Genomic DNA, 22,024 nt, shown 5'->3' with positions numbered 1-22,024 from the left:
TCCCCCCACCCCCAGCAGTACTCACTTTCGGATCAGGGCCCTCATGTCTCGGAGCCACGAGGTCCGGGCCTTGAGCTGCCCTCCGAGCTGGTCAGCATGGCCTCTCTTAGTGGCTGGGACCAGCACAAGGATGAGCGTTCCCGTGATCATGCCCAGGACCGGGGACACCTGGTGGGGCAAGGCGTACAAGGTGAAGACACCAGGGCCCAGCCAGCTCTGTCCCTGCCACCGCAGGAGGGGCTCAGGCAAGCCCGGCCGTCTCTGAGCCCCCAGTGCCCTCCCTGGGCTGGCTCCCGCCCAGCCTTCCTCACGGGGCTAGCAGGCAGTACCCCTGGCCACGAGGCCAGGGAAGGGCTTGGGGACTGCAAGCAGGCTGTCCAGACCCCAGGTAGGACTCGCAGGAAGGTGCACGGAAGGCTGATGGGAGGGACGGACAGGTGAAGGGAGGAGAGACTGGACAGAGGGAAGGGGGCTCGAAGACCGGGTGGCTGGGCGCGTGGACAGCGGACGGACAGACACATGGGACGACAACCGGGGGCAAGAGGGCAAGTCCCTGGGGACAGAGAACGAGACGCCAGGCCACCAGGCCTGCCTGAACACACAGCTCCCACCTGATACAGCAGGTAGAGCCCCCAGGACAGGGCTCACGGGTCTGGGGCCCGGGCTTCATCCCCTCCACCAGCCCTGAGAAATGCAACCCCACCCCCACTCAGCCTGGGAGCCCCTCTCCATGCATCCCCTCGCCCCCCCCACCCCCAAATTCCACGGAGGCTGCTTCCTTCCTGCTTTTGAGGAAAAAACACTTTGTCTTAAGCTTCCGCTCCTCCGACAGACTGGGGATCTCTGTTTCCTCCGATTGCGCTGTCCTGGGGCCTTGGTAACCTGCCCCAATCCCTCTGGTGGGACCGGAAGTGGCTCCAGACCCCCGGGGGCCCCGTGCGGAGGCCTGGCCCCAGCCCCGGGCTAGCACAGTGCCCAGGCTGGAAGCAGGAAGCCACACCGTGGTCCTGGAATTTCCGGATACAGAGAGAATCCTTCATCTGGCCAACCTGCGACTCCCGGGGGGGAGGGGGGGCCAGGGCCAACCCTGAGGGCAGGGGTGGGGGGCTGCTTCCGGACACCTCATTCTGGATGGATGGAGACCTCCACCCTGGCCCACGCTGTCTTCAGGAGACCCTAGCTAGGGCGAGAGTCGGGGTTGCCTCACTGTGGGACATGGGGAGCAGCTTTACCCGTAAGGCCCAGTGCCAGTCCCCAGCCGCCTGCTTCACGCTGGAGCCGGTGATGTAGCCCAGGCCGCTGCAGGGAACACAGATGTGTGTTAGCTGGGGCTGCACACGCACACACCCAGGCCCGGGCCCCGGGGGAAGGGGTGGGCATCAGCGCAAAGCACCCAAGCCCGGCGGCTCCCCCTCACCTGCCCAGCGGGATGGCAAAGTAGAAGACAGACAGCATGAGTGTGCGTGTGTTCTTGGTGAACAGGTCGCCGATGATGGTGGGCGCGATGGTGGAGTAGCTGGCCTCGCCGATGCCCACCAGCCCCCGGGACAGCACCAGCAGCCAGAAGTACTGCGGAGATAAGGCGGGGAGTGCCGGGGACCGCCCTGCTCCTCTGCCCACCCAGCCTCAGCTCCCACTCTGCACCTCGCCCCACCTGCGGAGGGCAGGGGGGTCCACCCTCAGGTTCCCCTGGGCCTCAGTGTGCCCCCTCTGGTGGACAGTGGGTGTGAACAGGAGTTGGCCAGGTGCTGGGGTGGGCGTCCTCTGGTCCCATCAGCTCTGGGGTCGCACCTGTGTCTGCCCCAACTTGGGGGACCTCCACTCTGGGTCTGACCCCCCCCCCAGTGTGTCCTTCTCCCGGGCGGGGAGCGGCTAGATCAGCTGAGCCCCTCCCCCCACCCAACATCAATGGACAAAGCCCAGCTGAGCAGGGTAGGGTGGGGCCGTGCCAGCTGCTGGTTGGGCTATCCCTCTGATGTGAACCTGCCCCCCTCTGCCTCCCCAGCTGCCCAGGGCCTGAGAACCCGGCATGGTCATCTTTCCCCAGCCTCATCCTGACCGCCCATCCGGCCAGCCACGCCCACGTCCACCCCCGCCCCCGCCCCCGCCCCACTGCCTAGGGGAGAACCCTCATCTCTGGGCTTCTTCACCCTCAGCATCCCCAGCTCCAAGACCTCCCCCAGCCACCCGCCTCTGCTGTTGCCGGGGAATCCTCTGCTCCTGGCCTGTGCCTGTATTTCCATGGGGCTGTTCGGTTTTGTTTCTTCGTATTGATTTGTATCAGCGTCTTCCACGCCCGCCCGAGGCACTGAGCCTGCACTGCTGCTGTCAGACGGGCCCTGGCCTCTTTGTGTCTGGAGAATTTCTCCCTGCAGAGGCTGCAGGTGGCTGAATGCGAAGCTGTCAGGTCTGCTGACTTCCGGTTTAATGGCTCCTGGATCTTACATCTCGTTCAGGAAGGCCTCCTCCATCCCCAAATCATAAAAACCACCTCCCATTGGATGCTTGTTACATTTGAGAGAGCGGGGAGAGACTCCTGCACTGATCTACACCTGTGAACCCCCAGCCGGCTCCCCAGGGACCTGCCAGACTCTTGGTTTGTCGTGAATCCATCTCTGCCTGGGCTTGCACACTTAGGTACCCGTGAACACCACTTAGTGTCCTGCCCGCGCGCTGGTAAAAGACCCTCTCACTGCATTGGTACAACTTGCTTTTTCCCTGTCCTCGCGTCTTTCTGAAACCCATCGCTGCTGGGTCACACAGACCCTCGTGGGGAGCTCCCGCTTTTTGTCCAGCACAGTCAGTCCTCGCCCGGACCAGGGCACTGCAAAAGGCTTGTGGAGAATGGAATTGCAGTTTTCAAATGGGTTTCTTTGCGCGACAGAGAGCCAGAGCGAGCGGCCGTCTGTTGGCTCTCTCCAGATGCCTGCAGTGGGGGCTGCGGGGCGGGCCAAAGCCAAGAGCTGGGAGCACTGTGCAGGTCTCCTGTGTGAGTGGCAAGAACCCAGTCAGTCGAGCCATCCCTGCTGCCTCCCAGGGTCTGCATTCGCAGGAAACTCGAGTCCAGAAAGGTAGCTGGGACTCAACCCCACGGACTCCAAATGTGGGATGTGGGGGTCTTCACCACCAGGCTAAGCTAGCGCTTGCTCCCAGGATAAAGGACTTAAAGGGCAAACATTTTGGTGCCCAAATTTGAAGTCCACGCACACGGGGAGTCTTTGAAAAGTTCATGAAAAATGGGTAGAAAAAAACTATGCATAGATTGCAAAAAAATGCTTTGCAAAAAGTAAACTGCTAATTCCGTTTCCTGAGACGCTCTCGTGTGCAGCGTGGAGCCGGAGTCCCTGTCTCGGGAATATTCCTCCAAGTAGCGGGCTGGGTTGAAGGGTGCGCGCGGTTGGAATTCTGTCAAACCCTGCCTTTCTGCTCCCCAGAGAGGCTCAGCAGTCCACACTCCCTCCAGCGGCGCCCGAGACCGACTTCCTCACAGCCCCAGTAACACTCGGTACTGGCAGCCCTTGCCATTGTTGCCAATCTGACGGCTGTGAAGCGACCTGCATCTCCCTGCGGTCCTGCGTCGTGGGCCCCTTTGGGTATCCTCTCCTGGGACTTCCTACAAGCACCCTGGTCTCATCTTTGCCCTGGGGTCCTTTCTCTTTGTTCTGCTGATTGACATAGATGCTCTAGACTGGCGGAGCTGGCTTCCTGCTTGACCTTCACGTCTCTGGAGTTTGTTCGCAGGCTGCTTGGCCATCCATGCAGAGGCACAGCCGGTCCCAAACCAGTGAGCTGGGATGTAGCTTCCACCCTACACTCAATCCCCATAGAAACAAGGATTTCCTTGAGCCGGACTCCATCGCCGTGGCTGTTGGACTGGGAACCGCTGTGTTTTTGCGAGCTGATCGGGCAAATCCCCTCCTTGTTATGTTTCGCAGTGTTCTTGGCTGTCCCTGGGTGGTTTTCCTGCCAAATTAACTGCCGAATCCCATCGCCAAGGTCCACCAAAAACCTCTGTGGGACTTGGACTGTGACTGCGAGAACCGACGGGTTCATCTCTCCCCGGCCCGGCACAGAGTCCGGCCCTAGCATCACGGTCCTGGACTCACTTCTCAGTCCCAAAAGCAACCCCAGGGGCAGGAGGCGGCCAAGGGACCCTGGGGACGTCTGGTCTAAGCAGCCCCTAGCACCATGGCCGCCAGGCTGTCCCCAGCACTCTGGGCTCAGTGCTCCATGGGCCTGAACTTCCTTCTGGGAAGCCAAGCTGTCCCGTGCAAACCTGCTGATTCTACAGCCCCTCCACCCACGTACCCTGGCTCCTCCACTGTGCTTCTCCAGACCCTTCAGGGCCCATTGCTGCCCTGAGAGGAAAGCCAGCCCCCCCACCCAGCATGCAAGGTTCCACACGAGGGGACCCAGCCCCTGCCTTCCTCACCAGCCCCACACGCCTCTTCTGCACCTGCCACTTGGCTCCCTCTGCCCACACCGTCTTCACCAAGAGGCCTAACTGCCAGGTCTTGCCTGCCCAGCTCGCAGGCTGCCTCCTCCAGAAAGACCTCCCTGACCCCATGAATTTCTAGACAATGCTGTGTCCTCCGTCCGTGGGGACCCTGAGCCCATGGTCTGTACCTTTTGCCATCTGCAAGCCTGGATGTTCCAAGGACAGGGCCCAGCAGAAAGCCCCTGGAGGACACATCCTGGTCTTGAGGGCCAGTGTTGTGGCCTAACAGGTAAAACCACTGCCTACAGTGCCAGCATCCCACATAGATGCTGGTTCGAGTCCTGGCTGTTCCACTTCCCATCCCGCTTCCTGCTAATGCACCTGGGAAAGCAGTGGAGGATGGCCCAAGTGCTTGGGCCCCTGCACCCATGTGGGAGACCTGGATGAAACTCCTGGCTTTGAGCTGGCCCAGCTAGCCATTATGACCATTTGGGGAGTGAACCAGCAAATGTAAGATATTCTCTCTCTCTCTTTCTCTCTCTGCCTCTCTGCCTCTCTCTCTGCCTCTCCTTCTCTGAAACTCCAACTTTCAAATAAAATAAATCTTTAAAAAAAAAAAAAAGAAAAAATCCTAGTCTTCTCCTGGCTTCCCCCGTCTCTCTCAGCAGCTGCCGTGTGATTGTCCACCGTGTCCTTGAATGCCCCTGGCGACAGGGACCTCACCACCCTCACAGGAACACGCCTGCTCTATGGGAGCAGGAGAGCACCTGCCGTGTTCTGGGGTCTGGACGTTCACTGGCTCAGCCACTTCTCGCAGGGGACCTGACCTGCAAGCTCAGTGGCGTCACCCCTGTTCTCACAATGAGGAAACAGTCGAGAGGCTTCCTCAAGTCACAGAGCTGAGCAGGCCACAGAGAGGGCGACCTAGACCCAGCCCGCAGGCGTCCAGCAAGGAGCATGTCCAGGCACGGCCGGCCTTGACCCCCTCGGGACCTGGGTCCCGGGAGCTCACTGCTGCTCCTCAGACAGCAAACTGAGCATGGCCCAGAGAGGGCTGGTGACTCACGCAGGGTCACGCAGCAAGGCAGCGGCAGAGCCGGGACTAGAACCAGGGTCCTTGCTGCTCGGCCAGGCTTGCTCCCCCCGAGCCTGGCTGGCATCCTTCCCCAGTCAGGGGACAGCTCAGGGATAGGAGGGGGACAAGCATTCAGCTCAAGGGTCCGGATGCCACGTGGAACTCTGGCATCCCAGATCAAGCGCCTGGTTCAAGCCCTGGCTGCCCTGCTGCTGCCCATCCTGGGAGGCAGCAGGTGACAGCTCAAGTTCTAGGGTTCCTACCACCCAGGTGGGAGACCCAGATTTGGATTCCAAGCTCCTGGCCCAGCCCCACCTGCGGCAGACCCTGGGGGAGTAAGGCAGAGGATGCGTGATCTCTCTCTCTGCCTTAAATACAACGAATAAAGAAATAAATTGTATTTTAAAAAAAAAGAAAGAAAGGAAGGGAGGCCGGGCAGGCCCCATAGGTGAGGCCAGCACGGGGCAGGCCCGCTCCACAAGGCGGGCCGATGAAAGCCCCCCACCCCGAGTCCATGCCGCCCCACCCTGTCCTTCCGCCCTGGACAGCACTGACTGGCATTCCGGCCACAGAGCTGGACCCCCGGGCTAGAGCAGCCCAGGCCGCAGCCTGGCGGCCCCCGGGAAGATGGACGAGCTCACCTGCTGGGGGATGAAGGAGCTGCAGAAGGTGACGGCCGACCAGAAGAAGATGCCACAGCTAAGGATCACCTTCCTGTTGAAGCGGTCGCCCAGGTAGCCGAAGATGGGGGCGGCCACCATGAAGCTGCAGATGAACACTGTGCGGGGAGAGGGAAGCTCGCAGGCGGCACAGGGTCCCGGGCAGGGCCCGCTGGCCTGGCGCTGCCACGCAGGGCTCAGCCCCCTCCGAGGAAGCGGGGGGGGGGGCAAGGTCACACCCCCGCCCCGCCCCCACGCAGGCCGGGTCGGTCCTATCTCGGCTGAGTGCTTCCCACGTGCCAGGCTCCGGATCTGACAGATGGAGAAGACCCCAGGAGGGGAGTGACTGGCCCGAGGTCCCCCCTGCAGAGGCTGTAACTTCCTGCTGGACAGATGTGTGCCACACTACTGTTCTCAGGGGGCTTGGGGAAGAGGTTCAGAGGCGGCAGGGGGAGCCATCCACCCAAGGCCACACAGCACATCAGGGCAGCCTGGAGCCGTGGGTCTCACACCTGCCAGACCACACAGCCACCCCTGCTTCCAGCTGTTACTTCCTGACAGACGGAAGCCCTGTCAGTCATTCGTTCATTCACTCAACGATCCACCTTCCATTCACCCAGCCTTCTACTCATTCAACAGTGTTTTTGTTGTTTGTTTTTAGTACCTACAATGCACCAGGTATCATTACAGGTGTCCGGGACACAACAGTGAACAAAATAGACAAAAATTCCCACCCTCCGGGACTTTCACTAGAGTGAAAGGAGGAGAAATCAATCATCAATCGATGGCTCAAACAATAAGTTAGTGCATGAGATGGGGACAGGTACTAAGGAGAGGGAAAGGCTGGACACAGCGTACAGGAAGTGTACATGTGAGGAAAGGGAGAGGCAAAGCAGGCAGCACGAGTCTAAGTGGACGATCAGAGAAGGGGACATTGCAGCAAAGACCTGGAGGAGATGAGGAAGTAAATCTTGCAAACAGTGGGGCCAGAGCAGTAAGTTCAAAGGCCCTGGGGCAAAGTGTACTCCTCACACTTGAGGAACAGCCAAGAGGCCAGAGCGGCTGCAGCAGAGAGACGGAGGGGTCGTGGGTAGGACACAAGGCTGGGCCCAGATGGGGCAGGGCCTCGTGACCCACTTTGCTGACCGTGGCCTCCGGGACGAGAACAGAACACAGAAGATGCCAAACAAAAGGGCTGCTGGTTTTGTTCTTCCAGAACAAGAAGGCGGTACAGTCTTAGAGGACCTCCCCAGGTGGGAGGAAAAGGCAGGGCAGGCCCCGGGTCACAAAGCCCCTTAGCCTGCAGCTGAGGGGCAGATGGCCGGACAATGCGGGGGCTGGGCAGACAAGGCAGCCAGTTGCTGGCCTCTGACCGCCAGGCTGTGTGCGTGGAAGGACCCGAGACCCGGGGGGGAGGAGAGAAGAGGGGCAGGAGGGGAGAGGACTGGATGGCGGGCCCTGCCCTAGGCTGCAGGAGGGTGACGTCAGTGTCAGGCTATGAGGGCAGGGCGATGAGTGTGGGAGCCATGGCGGAAGGCAGGCTTGGCAGACAGGTACAGGGGACTCTGCCACCTCAGACCTGCCTCGTCCCTCCCTTGCTGGGCAACCACGTGCGAGCTGACCTCTCTGAGAAAGGCGTGACAGCGGCTCGCAGAAAACCCGAGTGGACATGTCCACCGTGGCTGGGCAGGGCAGGGCAGGAGCACAGGGACGCACTGCCGCCGGCATCGGTGTGACCCTGCCAATAAAACACAGGCACTGGCTGCAGGTCACGGGCAACAGCCAAATGCATTGAGATAAGGAGGGAGGACGACTTTGGAGTATTTCTCTATCGCCTTTGTTTTTACTATAAATTGTGGAACAGTAAGTTCCTATCATTTTGTTTCTGACAATGGCTGTGTTTAACAAGCAGCTCACACAATTCCTGAAAATTCAACAGTCTGCTCTCACCAGCCAGGAGGAGCCCAGCTCCCACATGCCAACTTCCTCATCTGTCAGAGGAAGATAAAAATAGCAGCTCCCGCTGGCTCTGAGAACTGGACCAGCCGCTGCCCGTAAGGTGCCCGGGCCACGCCCCGCTCAGAGCCGCCGGCCGCGACCAGCACCGGGCCTTGTGTACATTAGTCAAGGCAGAAGCTATTTCCTCATAGCGAGAACCAGCATTCTTCCTGCTGGGCCCATGTCCCAGGACCGGCCCAAGTCCCATCAGGATGTGGGCAGGATGGAGACTCAATCTCATCAGCACTTGCACGGCTTCCGGGGGAGGAGAGGAAGACGACTTGGCCTCTGCGCCTGTCCTTGCCCAGGGGCAGGGGGCAGTGGACAAGAGTCAGAGAAGGGGCTGCCTCGCGTCTGGCCGGGGAACAGGTCCCATTCAGGGGCTGCCCAGGAGCTAAAATGCTGAGGGAAGCAGCAGGAGAGGGAAGGAAGGCTTTTGGCCATGGTGACGTGAACGCATGCATAGGAGTTTGCCATGATACCAACACATAAAACCGCTAACATACACTAAAACACAAATCCCACGTCTCGTAAGCAACGTCGTATAGTGGTTAACGAGGCATACTTATTGTTAATCATAACTGCAATTATCATTTATGGAGCACTTATTACACAGGCACTGGGATGCACCCTGACACACACGCATATGCTCTCATCTGGTTCTGTTATCTTTGTCTCACAGAGGAGACATGGGGAGGAGAGCGAGTGTGTGGCGGGGCCAGGACGCGAGCCCCCAGTAGGCGGGCTCCAGCATCCTCGCTCTAAATCCCATCACAGACTGACCACTGGGCAGCGCAGGGGAAAGGTCCCAGCCGACATTCCGAGGTCAGAGACAGCAGGGAGACAGGTCAGGCTGTGGCACCAGCAGGCCAGGGAGGGCCAGGGAGGACCTGCACCAGATTTGGCTTTCGGTTAGAGGGGCCACGGAGAGTCCCAGCATGCGCGGTCCCCCGCACAGACCCTGGCCACCCCCAACCTCTAAGCCTACCGTGGAGAAAGAGGCAGCCCCGCCTGCTGCCTGCCCGCTCATCCCAGTGGACAGAAGCACTTGGGCTGGAGGTCAAGTTGGAAGCAGACACAGCCGCCTGCACCTGCTGGCTCCCACCTGGCCGAGATCACCATGCATCTGAGCCTCACTGAGCTGGGGTCACCGAGACACTGAGAGGTGGAGGAACGTGCCTCAGACACCATGGCAAGTCAGGCAGGGTCTGGGACCACCGCCCGGCCCTTGGGGACAAGGGAACTCAGGGGCGGGCGGGAGCTGGGGTCCAGCCCTGTTTGCAGTGCCCCCCTTCAAACAGGGTAGACAGCAGTGAGGACCCGTCTCAGTCCAGGGAGCCAGCTTAGGCCAGCTGGGGACCTAGACGCAGTCAGCATAAGGAAGGGAAGAAGAATAGCGCTCCCAGCAGAAGAAAAGGCACAGGGGCCAAGGCTAAGGCCTGACCGGGTGAACCGTGTCGCGCGGGCACCCAGAGGCCGGTGCAGCCTGCAGGCAGCTCTGCTGGAAAAAAGACCTGCCCAGGCCCGGCCCCCAGCTAGAAGCTTCCCCAGCCCACCAGCCCCCAAACTCGCGGTCTTTGTTTGTTCGAGGAGAGCTTTCTGGGCAGCCTGGCGGCCCCGCCCCAACCTCAGTGGCAGTGGCTTTCCCGGCAGTTCCCACACAAGGACATCCTGTGGCCGGGGTGTGGGGAAGCCCTCGCTCACTCCCGTGTGCTGAGCCTACAGGTCTGGGACAATGGAGCTGCAGGGCAGGGAGCCAGGGTGGGGGCAGGGCTGGGGACAGCAGGGTGGGAGGAGCCAGCACCCCGCCCACTGCCCCCTGAGGGGGAGAGGGGCTTGGGCACTGGGCCTCACTTCTTCCTCCTCCACTTCCTCCTCCTCCCATCATTTCTTGCAGGGCTGGCGCGAAGCATCAGAAAGTCAGGGGAGGGGGCGCTGGCCACCTCCCATGGCCGTCAGAGACCAGGGTGCTGACAGCACCCGAAAGCTCGAAGCAACCCCCACTGGAGGCTCTATGCTGTTGGCAGCTCCAGGTCCCCCGTGCCTGTGGCCTGTGTGACCCCAGAAAGTGGTCTCAGGGCAGGAGAGAGCCAGGGCTGAGCCAGGGGCCCCTGGGCTCCACTCCACAGCCTCGGAGCCTGTGTTGGCTTCCTGCATGGCCTGGGCAGGACCAGGGCTATTTTTATACAGCCCAGACTGGCTGCCCGGTTCCTGAGTGAAGACTCACCACCCTCCCTGTGCTGGGGGCAGGGAGGACGCTCGGCGGGCACAGGCTGGACGGGGGTCAGACTCTGCTCTCCTCAAGGAGGACCAAGGACAGACGGCCCACCACGCTCACACTCTGCAGAACACACGGGAGCCCCCTCCCCTTGTACCCTGGCCTGGCCCCTGGGCCTCCCTTTGAACAGGGACGGCCTGGCTCTGCAGAGGACATCACTGGATGGGCCCAGGAGGGCCCAGGACCAAGGGCAGAAGGAGACGTAGCCCCAGCGCAGAGGCACAGTCTGGTTTCAGTCTGAGCTGGCTCTTCCTCTGTCCCCACTCTGCCCTGGCTCCCCACCCCCATCCCGGTGCCTCCTCGTGACCCCACAAACCCCAGCCCCACGCAGCCTCCAGCCTCTTCTACCACACAGTCCCCACTCTTGGCCCCAGTAAACATTCGGATGCACACACTGTACTCGGGCCTGCCCTGCGCCCAGAACTCCTCGGGCCCCCTATTGCTCCAAGATGCCTTCTCTAGCCTTTCAGCCCCCACCCTAAGGCCCCGCCCAGCGTCCGCCCCACCCCTCCCCCACCAGCTCAGGTTGCTGAAGCCAGGCATCGTGACACGGGGTCTTCACTCCTGCCTGCCTCCCTGTGTGCTGCCTTATGCTGATGTCCCCAGACTCGCCTTCTAATTCACTGATTTTCTCCTCAGCTGGGTCTCTCCTCTTCGTTAACCCATCTCATTACCAAATGTCTAATGCTTGCATTGTTCACCTTTAGAGCGTTGAACTTGGATCTGGTAAACATCTCTGTTTTTCACCAGGTGCTGTTCCTGTCTTGGAAATGCTACTCTTTCCTTTGGAGCTGTGAACTGTCAGTGCCTTTCAGGCGAGTGTAATACCTGCGGCTCTTCAGGCCTCGTCCTGCTGGGAGCCCACTGACCTGCTCTCACCAATCCTGTGTGCTGGGGCCGGCGCCGTGGCGCAGTAGGTAAATCCTCTGCCTGCGGCGCCAGCATCCCATATGGGTGCCAGTTCGAGACCTGGCTGCTCCTCTTCCAATCCGGCTCTCTGCTACAGCCTGGGAAAGCAGTAGAAGATGGCCCAAGTCCTTGGGCCCCTGCACTTGCTTGGGAGACCTGGAAGAAGCTCCTGGCTCCTGGCTTTGGATTGGCACAGCTCCGGCCATTGCAGCCATTTGGGGAGTGAACCAGCAGATGGAAGACCTTTCTCTCTGTCTCTCCCTCTGTCTGTAACTCTGCCTCTCAAATAAATAAAATCTTAAAAAAAAAAAAAAAAACCTGTGTGCTCTGCTAACTTTGTCTTCGGCAGGAATGGTCACCTGCCTCCCATGCCGGTTCTGGGTCATCCGTGACCACCTCCCTGGGAGCAGGAGGAAGAGACTGGAAGTCCCAGACCTGCACCAGCAGGGACGGAAACCAGGCTCTGCATAGTCACAGCCACAAGTGTCTGTGCCCTGAAAGAGAATACCACCTGAAACAGAAACTGCCCACCAGCGGGCACACAGCTCGGAATCAGCAACAAGGGGAGGGCACTTGGTGCGGCAGTGGAGATGTTGTTTGGGACACCATGTCCTACGGCAGGAGGCCCAAGTTCAAGTCCCAGCTTCCCCTCTGATCAGCGTCCACACCCTGGGTGGCAGCAGGAGATGACTCGAGTACTTGATCCCTGCACCCAGATAGAAGAACTGGATCGAGTTCCAGGCCCCTGGCTTTGGGGGAGTAACCAAGCAGAAGGACCATCTGTGTATGTGTGTGTGTGTGTGGCAGGGGAGGGGGGGTCCTTCTTTTCAAATAAATGAAAAAATTAAAAAAAAACTTTAAGGGAAACAGGAACCTTGTCCTGAACACAGGTGGGAACTGAGACCCACGTGCCGCTGGAACTCGGGCCTGCACTGTCCAGACCTCAAAGCCGCCCGGAGCCTGGAAACTGGGCCAGACGGGCGGCTCTGCTGCACGTGGGTGATGAGTCTATGGACGTTCGTTGTCCTCTCTGCTTTTATGTGGGTTGAGAGTGTTTCCCAGTGCGACTGTCTCTACTGAAGACACTGTGATGAGCCTCTGGGAGATACACCTGGTCCCCAGCCCTCCGCGTCCCTTGGCCTCTGTGCCAGCTCCCGCTCCACGTGTGAGCTCAGCTCCTCGCTCCCAGCACCCAAGAATCTCCCCGCCAGCTCACGCCTTTGCGCTCAGCCACGGCATTTAGACAGGTTTGCGTGGCGGACTTCTTCCAGCTTAGCAGCCGAGGGGTTTCTCCCATGGCCCCTCCAACAAACTGGCTCCAAGCCCTCGCCCTTCCAACTCACCCTTCCAAGCCCCACTCCCAGGTCCCTTCCTCAGGGACACCTTGTCTACTGCCCCCAACCAGAGCCAGGTGCCCTCTCTGCCCTCCGCCTGGGCTCCCAGAGTGCCCCCAGGCCTGGGTGGTGATGGGATGAGTTGTTGTCTGCTCCCACGGATAAAGAGAGTCTGGGCAGAGCTCAACACAGGGCCTGGCCAGCAGCAGGGTGGCGGCAGCTGTCTCTTTGGGTATAAGCCACGGGGGGTGCCTCTCACATCCCCCAAACATCCAGACCAAGGATCTGCCATGGGCTATCTCAGAAGCTGAGCTGGGGGCTACAAGCAAGTAAGCGGGGCTGCCTGGAGAGGCCTTTCCCAGCCAGCTCCCCTGCTCTGGGCCGGGGGGCACGGCAGGGGCAGGGCAGGCCCGGGCCTGGCCCTCAGTCACCCCCACCCCGTCTCCCAGCCCAGCAGCCCCTGGTGCCCACAAATAAGCAGGCAGCCCAGCTCCCAGCCCTGGCCCTTTGATCTGGGCAAGCACCAACATCTGGCTGGCGCCCTCCACCTGGCTCCGACCTTATCAGGCTTCGGGAAGAGACAGGTGCCCGGGGCACAGGCCAATTAGGTGACTTGCCGAGTTGCCCACTGAGTCACATCCTGGTCTAGCTCGCCTGGCTTCTTGGCTCAAATGGCCAAGGGGCTGAGGGCTCCCTGGGAGCCATCGCAGCTGTGCCAGGGTAGGTGGCAGGGAAGGGCCACAGGGTGTGGGCCCACGGGTCTCTGGGAAAGCTGGGTTCCATGATGGCATAGAGCCACCCTCCGGGGACACCAAGAAGGTGGACGCCAGGGTTCCCCAAGCCACATAGGCGGCAGCGATGGGGCTCCCTACTCCAAGCTGGTGACTCTCACCACATGACCTTAGCCAAGTCGCTGCCCCTCTTTGGCTCCATCCCCTCGGCAAAGGCAGCTGACACAGGAGGATCCCTGGGGTCACAGGACGAATCAAAGGAGACACTGCCGGGGGGTGGGAAGGGGAGGCTTGTCCACCTACAACCATGTGGCCAGGAGGAGGAGAGGCTGTGCGACTTCCCTGCCCAGAGCCACGTCTGGGGCACTGGAAGAAACTAGGGTGCTCTGAGCTTCACAACTGCCCTGGGCTGACACCCCCCACCCCCAGAAGGCCGTGTGGCTCAGTCCGCAGCACTGGGGGTCAAGTGGAGGAGGATCAGGGGAAAGCCTTGCTCCGATCCATGGGCAAGGCCGGGACCAGAAGGGATACAGCACGAGCCAGGTCCCCAGTGTCTCAAGGGACCACGCGGGGGGGGGCTGGCGGTTGACCCTCTCCTGCCCCTTGCTCACCAGCTGCTTCCCACGCCCTCATCTGTCTTTTTTATTTATTTATTTTTTAATTTTTTTTTCCACAGGCAGAGGGGACAGTGAGAGAGAGAGAGAGACAGAGAGAAAGGTCTTCCTTTTGCCGTTGGTTCACCCTCCAATGGCCGCCGCGGCCTACGCACCACGCTGATCCGAAGCCAGGAGCCAGGTGCTTCTCCTGGTCTCCCATGGGGTGCAGGGCCCAAGCACTTGGGCCATCCTCCACTGCACTCCCTGGCCACAGCAGAGAGCTGGCCTGGAAGAGGGGCAACCGGGACAGAATCCGGCGCCCCGACCGGGACTAGAACCCGGTGTGCCGGCGCCGCAAGGCGGAGGATTAGCCTGGTGAGCCGCAGCGCCGGCCCCTCATCTGTCTTGAGCTGCTCCCTCCCGGCTCTAAGTGCCGGTCACTGCGTGTGTGGAGCCTGGGAGGCTGGGGCACCGGTCTCAGGCCGACTTGTTCTGACCCAGCCAGGGAGGCCTGGGTGTATGCATGTTCACAGGGCGGGGGAAGGGGAATTATAACCGAGCCAGGGCAGGGAGCTGGCCACCCTTGGGGGACACTGAACTACACGACCTTGCTCACCCTGGCTCAGTCAAGTCTCACATATGAGGCCTAACCACCAGAACCATTGCACAGCCTGGCTCTGAGCCCCACCCAGGATCCAAGGCCAGGAGGCCAGGCGGGCTACGTGGCCATGGCCAAAACATGGTATGAGCTCATGTGCACACCGGAATGCCACCCAGACAGGTCAGGCAGGTTCCTGGCCGGGGTTCATCCCCGCCTCCCTGCAAGGAGAGCCAGGCAGGGGAAGGGGTTCATGGAATGCAAACCACGGTGCTTCTCCAACATACCCGAGTCCAGGGCCAAGATGGGCAGCCATTAGGCCAAGGTCACACAGTAAAGTGCGGGTCAAGTCAGGACAAGGCCCCCTGAGCCCCTGCCCTGGACTGACTCTCCGCCTAGCTCTCAGGACTCCAGCGAGGGCACAGCCCACATGGCTACAGCCAGGCCAGAGAGCCGGCAGCTCAAGTCCGACAGGACATGTGGGGAGCAGGGACAAGGGAGATGTGGTCCCTGGAGGGAGAGGCCGAAAGGCTGGGATAACTGCACTGGCCTCCCACACTGCCCGAACCCTGCCCGTGGCAGCCCATCCCAAGGCCGGGGCCTCAGGGGACCAGGAGCTCCAAGCCCATGCCCAGCCTAGGACCCAGGTTCTCAGACTCTTATCCTGGGTGTGGGGCTGCCTAGGTGGCATTTTCTGCTTTGTCATCTAAGAATTGATTCCCAGAGTTGGAAGGAATGGGTAGAAGAGATAGAGTAACACAAACAAGGCTCCAAGGCTCGGGGGGCCTCCCCCAGCTCCCAAGGTCCCCCTGTCCTCTCGGAGCGCACCCCGCATCACTGATCCCGACAGAGCCTGGGACCCCAGCGAAAGGGCACTCTGCGGTCTGGGCCCCGGGCCCGCGTTCTCACTCAGCTCCCAGTGCCCCTCCAGGCAGGTGGCAGGCCTTCATTTTGTTCTCAAGGAAAGCAGTAGAGGCTCAGCGAGCTGGCACCATTTGTGGGTGACAACGGCGGGCCCCAGGGCAGGGCCCCCACTGTTCACAGAGTCAGGACTAGGGGAGAGAAGAGGACCGGAGACACTGACGCGAGGGAGGGAGCGGAGAGGGGAGGGGGCCTCACCTGACTGCAGCAAGCCGGCGCCTCTGTCCTTGACCCCAAAGTGCTGCTGGATGTCCAGGAGGACCCCTGTGGGGGGAAGACAGGGGATGCTTAGCGGTGAAGCTTGGCTCCCGGCGCCCTCTTCACCCCACCCCACCCCACCCCAGCAGGGAGACCCCAGTCACGGCCTGGCCCAGCCTACCCCGGGCCCCTCAGCAGGATCCTCTCTCTGCCATGGCCTCCAGTCTTTCCAGGCCTCTGGGGACCTCAGAGGCCCAGCTCCCTCTCGGAGCTCAACCCGGGGTTGGGGTCCCACCTCTCAGCCACCACAGAGATCTGAATTGTGGAAACAGGTGAGCCGCACCCCCTATCTGGCAGCCTGGGCCCCTGGCTCACCTGTAGCCTGGCCTGAGATGAGGTGCTGGGACCTGAGCACCAACCTAGGCTCTGCCCGTGGGGCAGCAACACCCACTGGCTCACTCATACCTGTGCACACGCACACACGCACACGCACATGCGCACACACACACACACACACACATCAGCTGCCCTTGGGAATTATAACCGAGACCACCAAGTTTCGGGTGCAGGAGCCAGGATGCACAGGGCAGCAGGTGAGGCTCCAGACCTGCTTCCTTGGGGAAGGGGACTCCTGGAGGTGTGTGAGCTGCTCTACTCCCCCAGGCGGGTCCTGCACGCCCAGGGGGCAGGTGGAAGCCGAGACACCTCCCACGGCTGCCGGCAATCACAGCCACGGCCGCTGGGGCCGGCACAGTCTTGGGCCCCTCTCCCCTGGAGTGCGAAGCCAGGCCTCCTAAGCACAGTCCCCAGCCCTGCTGGCCCCCGGCACCTCTGCCTCAACTGCTGAGGACAACAGGACCTGTGCCAGAGCCCCCTGACCACACACATCTGCAGAGACACTGGGGAGAAGGGAAGAGAAGGGCCCTCCCTCTCCTTGGAAGCCCCCCGAGGCGGGGAAGAGAGGCCCTTGAGGATGCCCAGAGCTCTTCACCATGGGTTGTCAACTGCGTCCTGATCTGGTTAATGCTCAGCTGGCCTAGGAGGCCGGTGCTATTCCCCCACTTGACAGATGAGGAAACTGAGGCCTGGCAGGTTAAGCCGCAGGCTCTGAGGGTCCAGCCCGACAGGTGGGCAGAGCTGACTGTCCCCATCATTCTATAGACCCAGGCAGGACCAGTCGCCCTCCCAGGATGCTGGGTTGGAGCCGGCTGGGATCCCGGCAGCCTGACAGCCCGAGGAGCCGGCCCCTCCTTGTTAATGCCCCAAGTGGATCACCATAATTACCCGTAATGAAGAGGCTGTGAGAGGCCGTTAATGACTTAACAACCACTGCGGGACTGTGGCCTTGCCTTGAAGGCAGAAGGCGGGGGCTGGTCCTGCGCCTGCAGTGGCAGGGCCACCAAAGGGGGACCTCCAAGGGCCCTGACTTGGCCTCAGAGGCCCAGAGCCCCATAGCGGCTGGCAGGTGGCAGGAATGGGCCTGATCTCACTCGCCATCCAGCCCGCGACCCGGTCCTTCTGCAGCGTGGTCCCTTCCATCTCTGAGCCACCATCACCTGCGGCTCCCCAGCACTCCACCGGGACACAGGCTGCAGGTTCAGCCCTGCCACCCCTCTTGCCCACACCCCCAAGTCCACAGGGGCCTCTGCTATCCCAACAGTCCCATGCGCCATGCCCAGTCCTGCCGCTCCCTTAAGAATGAGTGCAGATGGAGGGAGGAGTCTTCCCTGACCTCTCCCCTCCCACCACCCTTACCAAGTTAGCTGCCCCCATTCTCCACGGCCCCTCACGTTAGCTCCCATGCCTGTGGACGTGGATATGGGCTCCTGGGACTGAGTGTGGCCAGGAGCTAACAGCCACTGGTTGGCTGGCTCCTGCCGAGTTCCAGGCACCGTCCAAGGCTCCACGGGGTATCTTTGCATCCTTGCACACGGTGCTGGTGTGACCATCCTCCCCTTTCCACAGAGGACACGAAGCCATGTGTCACTCAGCACACTGGGATGCAGAGGGGCGATCTGAAACCAGGACTGAGAATACTGAGGGGGGCACAATCCACTCTGCTACTTCCTACTGCTGGCGCACGACACGGAGCACTCTGACAGCCAAGGCAGAGGCCACCTCCCTACCCGACAAGCAAGCAGGGAGTCCACGGAGCCCACCCGGCTGTCCTCGGGCCCAAGTCTGTTCTGACTTCATCCACCTGGAGGCAGCATCAGGTGCCGAGGGCTGAGTCCCCGAGACTGTGCCCCAAACCTCAGGTGCCAGCTGCAGGCCCCACACTGCTGTCCCGGGGCTTGTCATCAGCTGGCTACCAACCAGAGTCCCCAAGACCCCTGCTGGAGCTCAAGCCATTTGCTTGAGTGGCTCACAGAACTCAGGGCCACATGGGCCGGTTTATCATAAAGGAGGACAGAGGTGGAGCCGTGCATGGGGCAAGGCGCGGAGAAAGGCCCAGGAGCTCCCACGGCCCCCCGTGTGTTCCGGGAGCCTTTTGGGGGTTTATGGTCATCAGAGTGATTGACTGCATCACTGGCCTTTGGTGACCAACTCCCCCTTCAGTCCCTCTGGAGGGCGGAAGATGAACCCGGGAGTCCAGCCATGCAGCCCTGCCTCGGTCTTCCGAGGGGCCAGCCCCGGCCCGCAGCAGCCGAGCCCACAGGCCGGCTCACTCGCCTTTGAGACCTGCTTCTCACTCGAGGCCCTCAGGGTTTACGGAGCTGTGTGCCAGGGAACAGGAAGACAACAAACACACATTTCCCAGCAGCACCCAGGTCTCAGAGCTCTTGCGCCAGGGGGCCTCCGCAGGGCTTGCTCTTGTCCCCCAGCCCAGGGCCCACAGCATTTCTGTGGGGTGGATGTGAGGGTGGAAGGGAGAACATCCCCCCCGCCCCCGCCAGGCCGCAGGTGAGGCCAGGGACACGGTGAGCCAACTCCAGAACCCAGAACAGGGGCTATCCCAGGGCTGGCGTCGGGAGGATGAAGGGAGGTGGCAGGAGGGGCCCCACCCACAGCCCTGAGAGGGGACCTCGGGCCGTAACAGGTGCACGCTGGGAGGGACATGCAGAGAGGGTGGCATAGGACGGCACGCGTCCACAGCTCCTCGCGGCACATCCCGGCCTTCCAGTTAGACACCTCCCCATCCAAACTTTCTATGTATCTGGAAGGCAGAGAGACACAGAGCTCTTTGGTCTGCTGGTTCACTCCCCAAATGCCCGCAGCAGCCAGAACTTGGCCAGGCTGAAGCCAGGAGCCTGGAGCTCCATCCAGGTCCCCCACATGGGTGGCAGGGCACCAAGCACTTGGGCCATCACCTGCTGCGCCCCACCCCTCCCCGGGTACATTAGCAGGAAGCTGGAACTGGAACCAAGCATTCAGATATGAGATGCCAAACGCCTGCTCCCATCCAATGATTTCAAGCCCCAGCATTGGCTTCTTCCTCCAGGAAGCTTGCCCTGACTTCCTCTACTGCAGAGAGCCCCTGGAAGAGGGAGGCACATTCCTCCACATCCCAAAGGGAGTCCAAGGTCCCTGGAATGCCCTAGACAGTCTCGACCCCATGAGGACACAGGAAAATGTGGGTGCCCTCCCTTGCACCCCTTCTCCCTTGGAGCCCAGCCGTGGGTCCGAGGCCTTGGGTCCAGGCAGAGAAACCTCCCAGGGAGCAGAGCCCAAGGCCAGGCCCTTGTGAACATTTCTGGGCCTTCTTCCCCTCTTCCGGCCGTGGCCACAGGAGGGTGAGAGGCCGCTGGCCGCTGGCGTGGGAAGCGTGTGTCACAGCAGCTTGCTGGTCGCCTCAGATTTTCCTCTGGGCTCCAGCCTGGCGCAGGCCCACCACCCCCTCCCTCCGTCACCACAGCCTTATTTTTAGCCTCCTTCCTGGAGGCTGAGGTTTGGTAGGTCACAGCACGGGCCTCATGCCCAGTAGCAGCCTGCCACAGCGCAGGCCGGGCCCACCCCGCCAGCCCACCAGCCCCAGGCCACGCAAGGTGGGGCTCCCGCACCATCAGCCCCCAGCCAACCCACGGCCACGGCTCAAGCTTCTCCAGGCAACCACCTCAAAGCCAATCCACAACTGCCACCTGGCCCCAGAGAACATTCCAGAACATCAGAACACCTGAAGTCTCTCATCCGCTGGCAATGGTTACACCCCTCCCGAGCCCCTGGACGTCTCACTTCTTGTCCAAGGCGAGGGTGCCATGGCCCAGGCCACCTGTCCCCCGCCTCGCAGGGATCCAGCGCTGGGTCAGCCCTTGGCTTTGGCGTCCGGCACATCAGCTCCCACCTCTGATCAACTCGGCTCCTCCAGCCATGCTGAGGCTCCTGGAACCAACCCCACAGCTTTGCCAGCCTCCTGGACCCGGCTTCAGCGGCACCACGGCTACAGCCAAGCCTGACACCTGGAAGTCGGCCCCTTGCTGCCCTCATCCTCGGGGGTCCCTTCTTTGCAGGGCAGCCCTGGGACCCTTACCTCCAGCCCCTGCCAGCCCATCCGCACACCCCTGAGCTCAGCTCATGGCTCTCAGGGTCTCCAGCTGAGTGCCACGTCCTGCGCTGGGGCTCCAGAGACCACGGGGCCATTTTTGAACTCGAGGATCTGGGGCTGTCAGCCCAGGATCGCCTGTGAACTCCTCTAACACCACTGGTGACTAACGAAGGCGGTGCACACACAGACAGACCGGCCTTGGGCTCTGCACCTGCATTTGCTCACTGAGCGTGGCCACCCCAGGCTCCTAGCATGGGAGGCCTCCAGGACCCGACCCCAACCTGGCTCTTCTCCCACCACTACACACACATGCGTACATGCTCACCGGGCACAGGGAAAGCGCACAGTGGGACCACTACCTCCCTGGACTTGCCTTTCTCCCAGTGTAGACGAAGACCCTGGGGAGATCAGTGATTCCCAAACCTGCCTAGGAACACATAGAAGTCTCAGGGAGGGTGCTCGCTAAAAAGCAGCTTCCTGGGGGCCCTCCCCAGCTCTCCAAGCACCCACAAATGTACTTCCAGGTTAACAGGCACTGACCCAGTTGATCCGAGTCCCCTGTGACCCGCCCATCATGGCTAACAAGCCTCCACCACAGCTGTGTGCCATTCCTGAGCCAACCACCTCCACCTGTGAGGATCGGCCTCGTCCTTCCAGACACAGAACCAAGGTCACGCCCACTGGGATGCCTGACTGCCCGCAGGACTCCCATTACTGCTGGTCCCTCAAGACCCACCCCCTACACCTGCCCCGCCCCGTGGCCCAGTGGGGCCAGATCCAGACCCCAGGCCTCCCCCAGCCCAGCTCGCTGACTCCCAGTCTTCAGAAAGGCCCAGGTCTAAGAGGAAGTCCACACTGACCTCGGGAGCCCTCGGCTCAGGCCGGACAGCAGGACCCGCCGTCCCTTCCTGCCTCGTCAGCTGGAACAGGCCACCTGCGCCCGCCTCTGTCCCCTCAGCACAGTCACTGTCACACCACCTGCACCCTGCCTGAGCCTTTCCCTGGGCAGCAGGCAGCTTAGCCCAATTCTCAGGAGCACGGGCCCCGGAGCCCATCTGGGCTTCAGCCCTGGCTTTCCACCTTCCCTGCTGGGCGAGGCCTCTGCCTGCCTGCACCAGCCTTTCCTCCCTAAGGGGGCTGAATTTTTTTTTTTTTTTTTGACAGGCAGAGTGGACAGTGAGAGAGAGAGAGACAGAGAGAAAGGTCTTCCTTTGCCGTTGGTTTCACCCTCCAATGGCCGTTGCGGCCGGCACACCGCGCTGATCCGATGGCAGGAGCCAGGTGCTTCTCCTGGTCTCCCATGGGGTGCAGGGCCCAAGCATTTGGGCCATCCTCCACTGCACTCCCTGGCCACAGCAGAGAGCTGGCCTGGAAGAGGGGCAACCGGGACAGAATCCGGCGCCCCGACCGGGACTAGAACCCGGTGTGCCGGCACCGCAAGGTGGAGGATTAGCCTAGTGAGCCGCAGCGCCGCCCCTTATTTTAACACCTGCCTCCTCCGGCTGTCATGAGGCTTAAGGGGCTTTATCCATGAGAAGTGTTCAGAGCAATGCCTGGCACACAGTAGGGACTCAATAAATAGCATAAATGCTATCCAAGATCCCCGACTGGCAGGGCAGGACACAGCCCCAGCTGAGAACAGTGAGGAATCCCCGCCTCAGTTTTCTGTCCTCGAAAATGGGGGCAGATGCCTAGGGAGACAGACAGACACGTGCCCGTCCCTCTCAGAGGGACCCGGCTCCCCTTGTGGAGGCCTCGGAGCTGGCTCGCTCCCGGAGGCTCACCCCTGCTCCGGCGCCGGGCCAC

The 22,024-nt window shown here is 61.4% G+C and overlaps 1 protein-coding gene across 3 annotated transcripts in view; it reads right to left on the bottom strand.

Moving 5' to 3' along the window:
• The window catches only part of SPNS2 (SPNS lysolipid transporter 2, sphingosine-1-phosphate), a 34,248-nt gene that overhangs the window by 5,159 nt on the left and 7,065 nt on the right, over positions 1 to 22,024 (bottom strand). For all 3 annotated transcript variants that reach the window (XR_011383633.2, XR_016224246.1, XM_051825348.3), the window contains exons 2-6: positions 15,736 to 15,801; positions 6,155 to 6,291; positions 1,418 to 1,569; positions 1,233 to 1,299; positions 26 to 168 (exon numbers count right to left, since the gene is read on the bottom strand). Coding sequence is in view for 1 of the 3 variants with exons in the window: in XM_051825348.3 (XP_051681308.3) it covers positions 26 to 168; positions 1,233 to 1,299; positions 1,418 to 1,569; positions 6,155 to 6,291; positions 15,736 to 15,801 (565 nt within the window). In the remaining 2 variants the exon portion in view is untranslated. The remainder of the gene's footprint in view (positions 1 to 25; positions 169 to 1,232; positions 1,300 to 1,417; positions 1,570 to 6,154; positions 6,292 to 15,735; positions 15,802 to 22,024) is intronic.

This window comes from Oryctolagus cuniculus, chromosome 17, assembly GCF_051225735.1.
Source record: "Oryctolagus cuniculus isolate XC-2025 breed Fujian yellow rabbit chromosome 17, ASM5122573v1, whole genome shotgun sequence".
Lineage (NCBI taxonomy): Eukaryota > Metazoa > Chordata > Mammalia > Lagomorpha > Leporidae > Oryctolagus > Oryctolagus cuniculus.
This window is presented reverse-complemented; position numbering and strand designations above follow the sequence as displayed.